This window comes from Epinephelus moara, chromosome 4 (genome assembly GCF_006386435.1).
Source record: "Epinephelus moara isolate mb chromosome 4, YSFRI_EMoa_1.0, whole genome shotgun sequence".
Classification (NCBI taxonomy): domain Eukaryota; kingdom Metazoa; phylum Chordata; class Actinopteri; order Perciformes; family Serranidae; genus Epinephelus; species Epinephelus moara.
Window position 1 is genome coordinate 28937707 of NC_065509.1, and position 16562 is coordinate 28954268.

General features: G+C 41.8%; 1 protein-coding gene across 1 annotated transcript in view; it reads left to right on the forward strand.

The window, feature by feature from the left end:
- The window catches only part of LOC126389033 (tenomodulin-like), a 16361-nt gene extending 4047 nt beyond the window's left edge, over positions 1 to 12314 (forward strand). Inside the window, exons 2-3 of the mRNA XM_050042449.1 lie at positions 4425 to 4519; positions 11569 to 12314. Coding sequence (XP_049898406.1) covers positions 4425 to 4519; positions 11569 to 11778 — 305 coding nt within the window. The 3' untranslated portion in view covers positions 11779 to 12314. The remainder of the gene's footprint in view (positions 1 to 4424; positions 4520 to 11568) is intronic.
- The last annotated feature ends 4248 nt before the right edge of the window (positions 12315 to 16562 follow it).

Sequence of the window (16562 nt, forward strand, 5' to 3'; positions counted from 1 at the left end):
CTGAACCAACTGAAACTTCTCCATGTGCCATGCGAAAATGCAAAAGGCTCTATCCAGAGCCAGTGTTTGATTTGTCCATTTTGGGCTACTGTAGAAACAATATGGCAGACTCCATGGGAGAGAACCCACTCCCTATGTAGATATAAATGGCTCATTCTAAGGTGACGAAAACACAACAATTCTTATTTTCATTTATGTAAAGGTATAGTGTCCAGCCATGGTTGCATGCTAGTGTATGTGAGTCCCCTTAAGTGTATCCAACTGTTTAGCTAATCACCACCACTCTATACTGCACTGATTCAGCAGATACAGCTGATATAGGGACAACGTTGTCACAAAAGCGTAGTGCCCATCGTACAGTTTCCCCCAGGTTAACACTGTTAGCTCTGTCAGCACTGTTCATAGAAATAAAATGAAAGTAGAGCGGACATTCCCATCCAAATCAGCATAGCAGGATGGTCAGAGTGGCTGTTCCGTTCCCATTAGCCGTCTTTGCTGCTGCTCTCCCTGCCTTAGGCTTCCCATGTAGGCGCATGGAAGGGCAGGTAGGTGTGCTCTCTCTGCCTTAGACTTTCTGCATAGGCCAGAGTCCTGCACGAGTCCAGTTTTCAAGATCCGCCCCTACCCGACCCGGCGACGTACAAACCCGCACCCGAACCGCAAACCCGCGCATCAGGCTAATTAGTACCGCGACCTGGTCCGACCCGTTGAAACATGACCCACAGCCCGACCCGTAACGCGGATTTAAAGTAATCATTTTGGGTCATATTGGCTGAATATTGAACAGCATATCGCCACAGTTAAGGTGCCAGTAAGTAAACAACGATCTGAATGAAACAGCTCTCACAATAAAAACCTGACTTCAGCTCCATCATCAACCCTACAATAAAAACCTGACTTCAGCTCCATCATCAACCCTCTGTGTTCTTCTCCCATACGAGTGTAAACGCACTCGTTTGTTACGTTTAATGCTTTTAAACTTTTAATCTATGTAAAGGAACTTTACATGTGTAATAATTGACTTACTTTCTGTCCAGAGCGACGTTCAGCAGTTACGAGCCGTCACGTGTTTTTAGAATCCATCGAGGAGAGAAGTAATCCATCAGGGAAACACTTCAGAAACATTATAAAGTGATAGTTGTACGTTTTATCCACTTATTTCTCAAATACCTAAATAATTATTTACTGTTTTGGAAGCAGCGCTTGTTAGACGGTGGCAGCCATGTTGATTCTGTCGTCCAATCACAAATTGTGTTATTAGATGGTGAAAAGCGTGTAAACAGCTGAACCAATGACCGCTGCGAAATAGCGGAGGCGATCCTCAGAGAGTAAATAATGACCAAGATAGTTATCTGTAGTTTACCGAACTAATGACTGATGTGTTCATCTAAAACCCGCGATCCGACCCGCGTGTTATTTTTTACACCCAGATCCAAACCCGGGAAAAAATGTTTTTTTAAAAACCACCCGCAAATCAGCTGTTTTTGCGGGTACCCGACCCAGTGCAGGACTCTGGCGTAGGCCTAGGAAATCAGACAGGCCACAGAACAGAGCCATACCGCCAAATATAATACTGCAAATGGAAATAAACTTTTCTTTAACTAGTGTCCTGACTGAATTTTACAAAAGAGAATAATGAAGTCACATGATCAATAGTGTTAGTAACTTAGGGGTGTAATTATAGCCTAAGCTCTCTTATAAACCTCACATAGGAACAGTATTAAAATTCTGAACAAAGCAAAGGATATGTTGGATTATATGGCCCTTCAAACATTGTATTTCTCACTTATCTTATCATATTTCAGTGACTGTGTAGAGGTGTGTGGTGACACACTTACTGTACAACTACAACAGATCTGATATATATACACTACAGAAAAGAGCAATACAAATTATAAATGAGGAGGATTCGAGGGAACCGACTGTTTATCAAGTCAAGGGTAATAAAACTTTAAAAATGTGTCAAATGTTGTTCATCTATTATTCAGCTTCAGAAAATGTATAGATACCAAATAATTTAACAATATGATGTATAATATTCTGTCATCAACTGTGTGCGTGTTCAGTTGGAAGTGTGCACTGTGTCTTATAAAAGATTGTTGAAAGTACTGGCAGACTATCTACAATAGACCATTTCTGATACTTGTGTTGAGAGGGGAAGTAAAATAAGTTTTTCTCCTACCTGCTAACTTTTCGATCGTCCATTATGTTGTAACATTTTGTAGCTTATATAGTTTGTGTGGAAAAAAATAAATAATGAAAAAACAAATCTCAAAAGTAGGCAGAATAAAAGATGCTGTAAAAAGAAATATTTCACCTTTTTCCACAAAGCTTGTAAAAACCAGTTGAATTCTATTATGTTGTGTTTTTCACATCCTTCAAGAAAGTAAGACTTTTAGGACTCAATAAAAGATTAGGAAGAAAAAAGTTGCCAAGAAGATTTTTGCAGTGTGTGCACTATATATTAAATCTACAAAGTAACTCCAGCGATCAGAGAAATTACGTTTTTTTAAAAATAAGTACAATATTTCCCTCTGAAGTGTAGTTGGTGTATAGACATATAAAGAAGCAGAGTCATGCAAAGTAGGGGAGACCAGGGTTGGTTGGCACACAGCTACTTTCTGGTCTTTGAAGGTCACAAAACATAAATGCAGGATTAAAGTGTTTGCTTTCTTCACCTGCACTCATCTACTGTGTTAAGATATCTGAATTTCATCAAGTTTGCTGTAACATTTAGCTATTCAGCTACAGTTTAATGTAAGATTTTAAAGTATGTGACGAGTGATTGTAGCTGGCTGAAATAATTTCATCACAAAGTTGGGTCAAATGTGAGTGGGGTTGGTTGGCACACTGATTTTGGGGTTTGTTGGCACATGTGCAAACCAACTGACCCTTGATTTTGGTTTTGGAATGGAGGAGAAACATGTATTTCCTTCCAACCTCTAATGAGTTTAATTGATACTTTGCACCAGGCGCAACATTTATCTCAAAATCCACAAAACCAGCATGAAAATGAAGGAAATCTGAATGATTGCATGAGAGTCAATCCAGCACAGCTGCATAGATGTTGGACTCTTGTTGGAGTGATGCTATGGTAACGATGCTATGCTATGATTGGCCAGTCTGCATTCAAAGGACAGGACTTAGCGAAGGTTCAGTTGCAACAGTAACTATAACTGTATATTAACTCATTTAAGAGTTTAAAAACAGTGCTTTACATGTCAATAATTAAAACAGACAAGACATGAAAACAACGACTTTTAAAAGAGCTGATAAAAACACTTAAGTATATAAAAACTGAGGAAATAAAAGACAGTCTAAATTAACTTAAAAGTCAAGTAAAATCAGGAAAGGCTCTCTGATAAAAGTATGTTTTAAGAAGGGACTTACGAGAGATCCCTGACTCGGCCGGCCTGATTTCCTCGGGCAGATTGTTCCAGAGCCTTGGGGCCCTGACAGCAAACGCTCTGTCCCCTTTAGTTTTCAGCCGGGCCTCTGAAACAGGTAAAAGACCTCTGCCCAAGGACCTCAAAGTACGTCCTTGTGTCTACGATACTAAGAGGTCGGAGATATAGCTGAGAGAGACACAATGAAGAGCCTAAAAGTAATCAGTAAAATCTTAAAATCGACTCTACAGCCCAGTTCAGGCAAAAGATTGGCAATGAGACAAAACCATTTTAGAACGTTGCAGAGAAAAGTTGCGATTCAAGCCGGCCGATAGTGTCACCTGCAACTCTGCTGGTAAAACCGCCAGCAGCTGGTTTTCGGATGTAATGCACGTCGCCTGTTTCAACAGCCAATATGTGCATAACAAAAATGGGAGCCAGTGTAAAGAGGCTAAAACTGGAGTGATGTGAATAATGTGCCAACCAACCCTGTGAAGGGGCTGGTTTGCACAGTGAATCACAAATCACCTGATTTTAGAAAACACCTGTGAACATTAAAACATGTTCATTTATAGCTGAGACTGTGACCTTTTATTTGCTGCTGGTTTGAACATTTTAACATAAATGACGCCAGAGAAATAAGGAAGACTGAAAAGTGTGCCAGCCACCCCCCTACAAATACCTCCTCACTGTACATAAGTAAATGTACTTACTTACATTCCTTCGGTGTTGATGGTCATCTGGAGATTGGCTTTCTAGGGATTTTCCTCTAAAGGATGTGTAGGCTTTACTAATTAGGATCTGTGGAAAGTGATTTGTGTGTTAGTATCACAACAGCAACAACACCATTGTTTGACAGAAGCATGAAAAAGCTTTGGAATGAATTCCAGTGTATTTCTCCTGAATGTTAGTAATTAACATCAAGCCACTGGGAAAATAGAGTGTACGAGCCAAAATTTAATCTAAGAGCTTCACTTCAAACAATAGAAGAACTGTTGCAAGCACATAAACATCTCCTCACTCTTCCTGCTGTCTCAGATGCCGAGGTGGGAAATGAGGACACGCCCGACGCGGAGGCCACGGGTCAGCGTTTCACCCGAGATGTCCTGGACCACCAGCCCGTAAACGACTATGTAAGTGGGCCCCTATGCACCGCATCAACCGGGGACCACACCACGAGATACAGTGGAGCCACTTCAATCAGCTCCAGCTCTGCCTTGACTCTTTCTGCATATAAATCGCTCACTAATTGATGTTAAAACTGACTTTGTGCACCAGAGGGCATAGCAATTGCTCTATATATCTGTTTAAGTAAGGCCAGTTCATTGAAGACTCCCTTAATGTCTCTCCATTAATTGAGAGGAATATCCAGCCTTTCAAAGGCAGAAACTTGTGCCTTACAGCGCCCGTTAGTTCCTCTTCTCACTTCCTTTTTTCTCAGGGACTACAAAGGAGCACTCTCAAGGTCACTCATTGCTGCACAGATAAGTTACATTTATTAATAATGCTTTAATTATCAAAGCGTATGAAATGACTGGAAAGGCCAAGTGGCATATTTTGCTGTGCCGCATGCACACCTCTCAATACTGTATGCTTAATCATCCCTGACTCTGAGGGGAAATCATATAAAGCGGCACACAGGAATTACGCACTCACACCGACACAAAAAAACATAGCAGTTGCACACTAAAGATATCAGGAACATACGCAGGTGCAAAGATATCCGACACACACATTCAGCACTCACAGGTGAATAGCCACTAAAGTTAAATTCAAGGATAATGAGTCAGGCTCCCTCTCCGTCTCAGAGCTGTGAGAAACGGTGAGAGACACGCAGAGAAATGAGACGTCCTATAATGTTGACATTTATCAGGCCCGTCCCAGAAACACCTCCCGCTCAACTCCTCAATCCCCCGCCCCCCCTCCCCACAGCCTCCTCTGTCTTCTCCCTCATCGTCTGCGGCAGGAGATGCAGTGCTATGCAATTAAAACATACCAGGGGATGAAAAACTCGGCTCTCCTTTTGAAACGTTCTGGCACTATCAGCTGAGTAATGCATACCACTGCAATCCATTCCAGCAGCACATCCAGGCTCTGTTTGTGGGTCCGGCGATAACAAAGGCCTTTGTGGCCAAGCAGAGGGCAGGCAGCAGTCTGTAATTGGGAGTCTGAACTCTCGCTCATTCCAGTGGGATGCCACATGTGTTAGCCAAACCTTTTTTTTTTTTTTTTTTTTTCATTCGTCCAGAACTCATGTAAATGTGCACACAGTCTGAAAACAAGCACACACACACACACACACACACACACACACACACAGTCTGTTTAGCTTTCTACCTATATCCTTTTATCCATCACTCTCACACAAACACACAGACACATAATAACATGCATTCACTTCATCTGCGTTTCATAAGTCTGAATCTCAGCCCGGCAGTTCACGTCTGTAAAGCAGAATAATCGCCTGAGTCCTTGTGACAGAGGCTGACAGATATATGAAACTGACCTTTGCCACGGCTGCCATGTCATAGTGCAGTGTGTATCAGAGGTGGCCCTGGAAATTTCAAACTGAATAACTACCATCTGACAAGGCTGAAGGGATGGTACCACCGTCCTTGACCCGTAAAGCAAGGAGAGGCCTCCAATATGGAGTGACCTCACATGCATGTAAACATGTTTGGTGTGTGTTTCTGCTCACGTTGAGGTGTTTGGACCACACTCAGGGTCAGGCTGGATGGCTCCTCGTGCATAGTAGATGTGTAAAAAGCTGAAGGAATTCAAATCTATAAATGCAGGAGCTGTTTGTGCCTCCAGAGGAATCTTTACACTGAAGCTAAAGCCCCTTATCACCAGCAGTGTTTACTGAAATACATGACTATCTCCTTATTCAGTTACATCCAATTGCATTGTCATTCCACCTCACTGTAGAGCACAGTGAGATAAAAATCTGAGATCAGGGACAAGCGCTGAGGCATTTTTATACGTTGCACTGTCCTGTGCCTCCACATAAAAACCCCACTTGGAATACAAAGCAGGGTATGAAACAGAAATGTTATCTCTGCTGTTTTGATCCAAGAATGAATGTGATGAGCTCGGCTATGAGATTTAATACCACATCCAGGCACGTGCTTGAAGCTCATGAAGAGCGGTGATCAGCGTGTGTGAAATAACACCAACAAGTGTGGAGATTAGAGGAGTCGTGCTTTGATTCATTACATCTTATTGAATGACTGACGCAGTTTTCTACTCTGCAGACTCATTCATATCCACCGCCTCATATTATGCACAGAGGTGCCTCTGTGTGTGCGAGTGTGTGTTTGCATGTGTATACGTGAGCAGGGGTGTGTGATGAAATCAGATGCAGCAAGGGGGTAATGGCTTTTACTCTTCATTAATGCTGCTTGTTTTTGAGTGACTGCCTCAGATTTCCCAAGGTGAACCATTCTTATCACCGCAGCATCCCACTAGAGACGGCAACTCAAAGCCAGAATGATTAATATGTACCCTCCGTTTTAAAAGGATAGCTCTGATTAATTGTCTTTAAGGTACAATGCTGCCTATTGGCTGTTTGTTTTGATAAACGCGGCATCATTTGAATAAAATATTTTCTTCATTTTCCGAGCCGGAGCTCCAGATTTGGTAACATCCCAGTTTGGGCTGCGAGGAGCTGATAAGATTATCGCTGGTCCATTGACAGCTTTCGTGTTGTTTCCATAACAGATTGTTGCCTGGAAGCTGATGACCTGAAACTTGACTGAAACAATAAATCATTAAAAGCCTACCTGCGCTTGTCATAGCAATAAATCAAACGGGGCTATTCTCGATATCATCCGTCGCACCCTGTCCATGTGTTTTAAGTATGTCTCACGAGTGTGTAATTTCACTCAATTTATCATCGCTCACATCAGATGCATGCTGCACTTTTTGATTTTATTAGTCATGCTTACCAGTGGAGGATCTTCCTATAGGCGACCTAGGTGGCTGCCTGGGGTGCCACACAGAGCAGGGAGCCAACCTCCAAATAAATACATAAATGAATGTTTAAAAAAATGTAAACATAAGGGGAAAATGATCCAATTATCTAATGCTAAAGGTCGATCTGCAGGGGGGTGCAACCTGTACTCCTGGCAGTGCAGCTCACTGTAATGTGTGTCAGGCCTTATGGTTCAGAAAGAGGACTCAAATGCATAAATGCACGGTCACACATGAGCGAATGCAGGCGAATAACTATCACCTGCTGAGCCAGTAATAAAGGCAGTGCTGGTTGTGATGCAAACAGAAAGCTAGCTTGCTGGCTAATGTTAGCTAGCTTGCTAATCTAGAAAGCAACATAATGTTACTGGTAAATTCCATTGATATTGACATTCCATTCCATTTTCTTGCAATTCATGAATGTCTACAGACTCATCTCTCGTGTTGGGTAGTTTGCATTTTTCGTGGCCAACATGATCCAAAATGGCTGGTTAGACTCACCAAGAATCACTGGCTCCTCCACACGTACTTCTCTTTTATTTGTTGAGGCTGCGACTGGTCAGAGTTCACCAAAGTTAACTCCGTATGATGCTTAGATGTGAATTTGCTTTGCCACCACAAGCAATATTTTTATTGGCTCCTTTGCTCATATTAAATGGAAGTGAATGGGAGGCAGATATTCACCCGTGTTAATTTCATGTGTGACTGTGCTCAAACACCAAGCAGGCAGGTTTCAGGAACAAAAGGAGAGCTGATACCAAAAGACAAAAACAATCAGGCAACAAAACGGAGGGAACAGACTGAAGTAAAACAAATAAGAAACACAAAAACTTAACTGGGAATAAAGCGGTAATCGAGGAGCGTGGAGGGAACCCAGCAAGGAGCACAGAAGACCAACGCAGACAACAAAAGACCAAAAACACAAGGACAGCAGGGAGATAACGAGGGACAGGTGAAACAAATCAGGGCGGGGCAGACAATCACCAAGGCGGGAAAACACGTACACAAAGGCAGGAAGAAAAACCCGACACATGGGGAATTAAACTACAAAATATAACAGGAAACATATTGAACATGAACATGAAACAACAAAAAAGACAACACAGAACACCCAAAACCCAGAAAACAAAGTCCTCAAGATAAGAGACGCCAAACACAAACCCAGGATCATGACAATGTGTGAGTGATCATAGCAGTCAGAACATGCTGGAGCACTGAAGGGTATGGTGGAGTGCAGCACATGTGGAGACCAAAATGAAAATGCAAAAGCCATCAGCATCAAAAAAATATATAAAAGAAGAATAAATTGACTTGTTTTGTATCAGTATGTTTTGTGAGCTAAGTTGTTTGTTTGTGTTGATCTCTCATTACCTCCTTCTCTTGTTCTCAGAAACAATTACTGCTGCCCTCGCTGGCAAAATTAACTGGAGACCAACATTACTGTTTTTAAGAGACTGTGGCATGCTCATTTTTTAAGCTCGTACAAAGGGAGAGATATCCTGTGACACTAGACAACCAACGGCACCCGTTTGTGCAGACCATGTTTGTACAGCTTGTTGGTAATGGGGCTAAAGTTTTGACAAGGGAAAAACTCACATGGCTTAAATGGGTCCCTTGAACTCTCACCTCAAGATATCTAAATAAAAATGGGTTCTGGGCGGGCTCAAACTGTTTGTACAATTTACTACAAAAAGTAATGCACCCAAATATCCCACGTACTTTGAAAGGCTGCAATCATATGACCAAGGCACTGACAAGAGTGAATAAGAAACGCAAAAAGTCTCCCCAGGAGTCTCCTGTGCAGAACAGTGTGAACTGAGTAAACTTTGAATCCTTTTAACCCTTTGAAACCTGGAGTAACATCACTTTTCTTGTGCTGCTTTCAGATGCCTTTTGTAAATATTTAAACCTTTGAACCCTGAGAGCACTGATTTCTTTCAAAAACATGGGAGGAAAGGCAATGAGCAACTTGGTTGGAAATGTCCCACAAACTGCAAAAATATAATAGATTTAGAAAATTATAAAAAAAAATATATAATAAACTAAGGGGAAAAAAGGTAGGAAAAACTATTATTATTATTATGTTTAAAATGATGTCACAGAACATTTTAAAGCACTCTTTCCAGTTCATGTCCTTGTTTGTTTGTTTTTTTAAATGTCCTTTCTTTCTTTCTTTCTTTCTTTCTTTCTTCGAATTTTCTTTTTTTTGGGGGTCATTTCTTCTTTCGTTGCCAAGTGCCTTTTCTCCATGCTTTTAAGAGACATCAAGCCAATTTTCTCTGGTTTTAAAGGATTAAGTTACATAGTCACCATGTTTTTTTTCCTAACCCTAACCACATTAACTTTACTTGCCTAAACCTAACCTCTGTAACTTTATGTTAATCAAGTAACTGTACATTAAGGATGTAACATCATTTGTAGGGCACTAATTCGTAGGATATTGAATGAGCTGTTGTGTCTCCATTTTTGTGGGGTATAATACAAACCATTCGATAAGAATACGTTGTTCTGGGGTACCCACAAGTCTCCCCCAAGCTTGAGAAGGCTTCCCAGTAACTATGTTGTTCCTTTAAATTGATGTACTCTTTCAAATTAAAGCTGTATATTTGTCTTTTTTTAAGGAGAAGGACAACCAGCCTATTTAAAGAACACAAAAACACCTAACACATGCAGATACATTAAAACAAAATTGTTGTGGAACTTAATATGTAAACTGATATTCATCCATGCACATCGGATAATTAGTAATATTAGCTGTAAAATAAGAAACCAAAGTATATCAGTATATGATTCCTCAACTCTCCATAATGACATAGTTTTCAACTAGCTTATAACTAGCCTATATACTTCGACAGCATTATTGAATTGCTGAAATTCAGTTATGGCTTTTGGTTCTGGTTTGCCACCCCAAGATTTTCAGTGGCCCTATTTGTGACGTGATTGTAGCTGGGACAGAAAAGAAATCAAATAATGTGTGTAAACTCACTCTGATTGACTTCCCACCGACTTGTACAGTGGATGCAAGAAAGCCCCTAATTCCCACACTTAATGTAGCAGGGGACTGAAGGGACTCAGCCATGTGTTCCTGCGGGTCCTGTCCTCTTAAACAATTCCCACGCATTCCTTATTCCCAACAGTGGATGTGTTTTGTTCTGCACTGTTGCATGTAGCTGAGTCACTGTAGGCGCTTGGCAAAGAATTATGCCAGTTTGTTCTGCACGTGAAGTCATCGACTCCTGGATCCGTGCAGTTTAACGAGACAGCGGCGGATTGTCTCTGAGGATTCATTTACTAAAAGAGATTGAAATGTGGTCAAATGCGTACTGAGGGCAGTCGCTGCCACAACTTGCGCGGTGAGTTAAGTGGCACTTCTCCGAACCCCATTTGGAGTTGCTCTTGATCAAAGGCATGGCACTCAGCCCCCATGAGTCTACGGGGGCATGAACCAACCAGCACAATGGAAAAATCCAAGGGCCATTAATTCTACCCAATTTACCTTTCGTTTGGATTTCATTTGGCCCCTCTATAAATTCAGAGGCAGCCAGCAAGAGCAAATGAAAGAATCCTTGTTAGGCGATCATTACTCTGCTAATTGCTTTAGGAATGTGCCATGCACTTAAAGTCAAGGTCAGGGGGAGGGCGCCAAGATGTGGGGAGCTCTAATTTGAATGCTCTATTGGAGGAGGGGCTGCCATTTTGGTGCAGAGTGTGGGCCTCGGTCAAGGGAGTTAAGAGGTCAAAGATGAAAGAAATAGTGTAATTATGCTGGTAACTACCAACGTTAGAGTCCCTTTGATTGAAGATAGCACTGGTGGAGAGGCTGTGAATGCCGGATCCAGAGACAGGGGCATTGTGCAGTCTTGCTACCGCTGGTATAATAGAAAGGTCAAGGGTATTATATCATGTTTTATGCTCCTGCAGCTTAAATCAAGCTCGCTCACTCTCCCTGCTATCTTGATCTCTTTGTCACAGTCATCAAGCACGGCACAAGTTTGCATTTTCACAGACATCAATTCTGATCTTTTCACTCTTGTTTGGTTTTTACATATATTCTGCTGACCTACAAGGAAAGCAGGCTCATCAATTCACGCCATCCCCTCCTCCTCCTCTTCCTCTTTTCCTTCGTCTTCTTCCCCTGCCCTTGCCGTAGGAGGACTGGCATTTGTCATGTGTGTGATTGTAACCCTGCCCACTGCTGTGTCCTCTGCAGAGAGACGTTGGAATCGAGCTGGATAACCGTCTGGATGACCACGGCTACTGCTGCCAGCACTGTCGCCGTGGTTACCGCTACTGCCGCCGCTACCACGAGCCCCTGGGTGGCTTCAACCCGTGGCCATACTACTACCAAGGAGGCCGGGTCATCTGTCAGGTTGTCATGCCGTGCAACTGGTGGATCGCCCGCATGCTGGGGAGGATCTGAGGAGGGCGCGTGCTGTCTGGGTTTTAAACTGTTTGTGTCGACACAGGTGCAACTTCTCCTTTTGATAAATATTCCAGACCACGTTGTGAGACCAAAGCAGTCCATTGCACACAATTATTATCCAATCTGAAAGTTGGCCCACAGAGTATTAGCCAGTTTAAACAGTCTAAATGGCATTTGAGGCGTTTTGATTCTTTCTTAAAAGGCATTGCTCGTTTACAGCTGTCTAATTTTCTCTGCTTATCTACCCATTTAGTGTCTTTGCTGTTTGATCCTGTTGAATAGGTGCAATTTAGTCTGGAAGATGTCACCAGAAACTAATCTGCTTAAAAAAAAAACTTAAGCACTGCCTGTCCATACATTTTTCACCTCATAGATTTAAAAGACTTGTTCAACTTACACTATAATGTATGAAAATGTACATGCAGCATAACAATATGTGCAGCAGTCTGAGTGGTGCTATCACATTTAGTCATTTAACTACTTCTATTTGTCTCAGTTGTTTGTGATCAGTTATTTTATGTTTGATTAAAGAGTTGTGCACAGCTCAATCGCTCAGCCTCTCCTTGCTCTACTCTTTGTCTTTTTCACACCACAAATGAGACAGGAAGTAACCAGCTAAACATTAGCCACCTCACCATCACGTCGCCTTGCTCCCTGCCGCTGTGGACCGTTTCCCTGGGAGATGAGTGGGCAGTAGCGGCTCAAATTCGAATTCGGCCAGCAGCAGCACTGGGTCTACCAGATGGCTAACCTTTCAGCTGCGGCTGTCTGGTCCCCTGCAGCTGGAGTTTGTGCTAGCTGGATTCAGGTTGCTGCGGCCACTGACTTGGGGTTAGCTACATAAACTTGAGCATGAAGCCAATCAGCAGAAGGCAAAACAATTAGCAGCATTTTTGGTCCATGTCTGAAAAACTTTGCTGATATTGACAGGTGTTGGCTAATTCTTCTTTTTGATGAGTACGTCTTCCCGTTTTGGCTTGCTTTGCAGTGTAGGCAGTTGATGCTAATGTTGGAACAGCAACTTTCTCTGCAGAATCCTCCGCCATTGAATCAGGCTTTCACTGAGGGGATGCATTTGTAGAACAGCCAACAGGAACTCTGTCTCTGAAACGACCTGTGATTGACCAAAGTCCCCCGTCATGGGTTGTATTTTCTAAAGCCTGAGGTGCAGAAGTCTACTTTTCTCTCAGTTCACTTGAATTACAATATGCTTTGTAATGGGATTTTTGCCAAATGACACCAAAATTAAACTCCCTACTCGAGCTTTAAAGCAGATACAAAGCCTCCCCATATTCACATGCAATTAGAGCAGTGTGCGCAACATAATCAAACTAAAGTGAAATGAGGGAAAGAAACAAACAAGCTAAAAGATAAAATACTAACACGCCAGCCCAGAATTAAAGGAAGCTTTCTTTGCTGGCTTTCTGTATCCTAACAATTCTTTTATCTGTTTTTAAGATCATGTTAAACTAAGGAGGTACAGTATAAGATGCACAGGCCTCAGCTGTCTCTTGTGATGTAGTTACTGTTGTCTTATCCTCCATTGTTTTCCCTCTTGTTGCAATCCACAAAATGCTTTAAATAGTGCTACTGTTCAAACACATTCCTCTTTGCTGAGGCGATTTTAATCTGTAACACCACGTCTCAATCTGTCGAGCTGAAATAACTCTCATCTGCAAGTAACAGATAAGCAAGCGAGATAGGCATTCGCAATTGATGTTCTGTCATCAGAATAACAAGGTGCATAAATGCCCAAGAGTATTCAAGCAATGCGAGATATTCAAAAGTTAAACCGAGAGACAAAAATGGAGCACTCATGTTGTCATGGTTTGCTTTGAAGCCTTCTGTATGTTCCCGTCTCTTTCCTGATTTTTTTTCCCCCCAATTAAAATTGCATTGTATGAATAATGTGAGTTGTCCTATCATATGAAACAATATGATTTGAAAGCTGATGAAGTGTGGGCTTGAATCTGACTCATGCACTCCATACAATAGACAGGCCTCCTTCTCTCTTCTCCATTAGTCCCATTGCTCATTAGCAAAAACATTTAGCATCAAATTGACAAGGAAAAACTAGACGTGCATGCTTTTATTGTTCCTATTTCATAACCCGAGTCTCTCTTGTGTATCTGATGCATAATAATGCATTGTTTACAGTAATATAAAAGCAGCTCGCCTGCTAAGTAAAGCTGGATGTTGACTCATGTTGGCTCAGTGTGATAATAATGTCAGTGATATCAATAATATTTGGCAGCCAAATGGATTTTGTGAAAAAGAGGGCGAAACATATTACTGTATGTAAATGTTTTATGGATATGCTCATAAATGGAGTTCACACTGCAACCGTATTGTTATTTTTAAATCAATAATGTCAATAGCCCAAAGCAACATGTCAAGTAAAAAATAGTGGCATGAGTTAACAAATGCAATAATTGCAAACATACTTCAAATAAACTGACAAGTGTACAGCAAAGCCCCCGAGGCATTTCTGAAAAGTTCATAAAATCAGTGTTTATATAATTCATTTCTCACTATGTCCCGCTTATCACAACAAATAGTGGAGTGTTTATTAAAACGGATGCATGAAGCGTGCTGGTTGCTGCTGCTGCTGTGGAGCGTTTGCCTTCACAACGTTGGGAAATAGTGTAAAGTGTTCCCTTTTCGTAAGATGCTGTTAGTTGTCTATCTGCCGAGGTCTCTGAGGACTTTGAGGACTCTTTTGTGTAGTCGTGAGAGTAAATTGCCATGGAAGCCCTGAGAGTCGGTCTGAATGGGATGGCTCACCCTGACTGGAGAGGCTGATACAGATATTACAACCGGCTCCCCGAGAGCTCCTCGTGCCTGATGGGACAAAAGTCCAATATTAACCATGAAAGTCAAACTTTAAAAGTACTTACAATTAAAAATCATCAAGGAGGAGACCCAGAAAAGAAACAGGATGGTGGCGATACTGCAGTTACAGCTATACAGTCCAGTTGTGTGCTTAAAAAAGTGAATCAGCATTTGGTATGTGATACATATATCTCCAGAGGTCATTGAAAGCATCTTGAGGTAACCAGTTGAATTGAATCTACAACACAAAAAAAATATCCCCAAAATCCCCTTTTGAATTCAATGTTCAGTGGTTTCACTTTCAAATGAAATGTAAATAATGTGATGTTAAGTAAACCAGTGTAGCTCAGTTAAAGAGATATTTATTAGTGATTGCATTTAAATACCACTTCAGACACGTAGAGAGGAAGGAAAACAAGGCAGAGTCGGTGGAGTTCAGCTTGAAAAAGGATGTTTTTCATCTACAAAAGCAAACACTTGAACTACTCCAAATCCAATGATCTCTGATTATTAGTATGGGGCTTTTTTTATACCCCCTACATCTAATTAAATAAAGGTTTATTTGCATTCCCATACCATGCATGATGTGGTTCAGTACTGTCTACATTAGATATGGGGCAAATCTGTGAGTCAGTGACAGTGAGCACCAGAATGAAAGAATATATCATCTCAAATGAAGCCCTGCACAGTTTTTTTTTCTCATGCATTTTATACACTGTCTAGGAAAAAAACCCCTCCAGCACTTGTTTATCAGTGTTTTGATGGGGAGAGGAAACAAGATCGACTACTCTGCAGGAAAAACAGAGATACCGAGCGTCTACCGGGTTGGCACAGTTCAAAGGATTTTGCCTACCTGGCCCGAGGAATGGCCACTATCATTGAGGTTCACAAGTGAATTAATTCCTTTTGTTACTTATCAAAAAAATGCAGTGAAACTTCACTCCCAGCTGCTTATTTTCATTTCAAATAATCTCTCGTTCATTTAGATCAATGAGTTGCTATTCTGGGGCGGAGGAGAGTGAAAACCAATGTATGAGGAGTGTCTGTATTTAGATTAGTAACCTGAAGGAATAGCTTGCTGCAACCCAGACTGAGGCTCAGGCTCAGCTGAGGACACATGTATCACCAGTGCCATCTTGTGTAGAGAGAGGTGTACTGCTGCAATATCAAACCAGACACTGTTCACTCTTTTTCTTTTCCTTTTTTACATTTTGAATCCATGCTACACCTGCTGTCCTTAAATACATCTCTTCTTCTCGGAGAAGACCCTCAAAATTTAAAAGTGGTCTATTTAAATCTAACCTTGGCTGCAGGTTGTCAAGTTAACAGACTGCGCACGGCTGCAATGGCCATGAGACTGCAGTCATCAACTCCTTTTCTCTGTAATGTTGCAGTCAGTCTGGTGACCTGATGGTTAAATAAGCTCTCCCTGTACTGTTCCTGCTACAGGCTGGAGGCACAATAATGTCAGCCGTCATCCTTCAACTGCTCCCACTGTGAGAGGCAGCATGGCACAGCAGTAAACACTCGCGCTGTGTCAGTGGCTGCAGGCGACACAGAAATAGTCCTCCTCTCCCAGGACCCGACTCTCGCTCCATCTTCAGGGTCTCTGACTCACTAACCAAAGGAATAGCGCAGACGTAACGGCTGCTAGTAGCCTTTCATTATTTTAGTAATCTATAACAACCTCCGCTTACCATATGGCAGGCGATCGATGAACCGCTGAACAGAAAAGCAAAGTGTCTGTTTAGATGTAATGGAGGGCTGTTGATTTTCATTGTCATTTCAAACCATATTCCCACCTGCAAAAGGTTGAGAAGGATGTTTGCTGGAGTGAAGAAGGCTGGAGTGGTGGACGTGGCTGTGACTGAACTCCTGGCCTTATTTTCTGTGTTCATATATGTGTGTGTGTGAGTGTGTGTGATAACCCTATGGCAACACTGGATTGT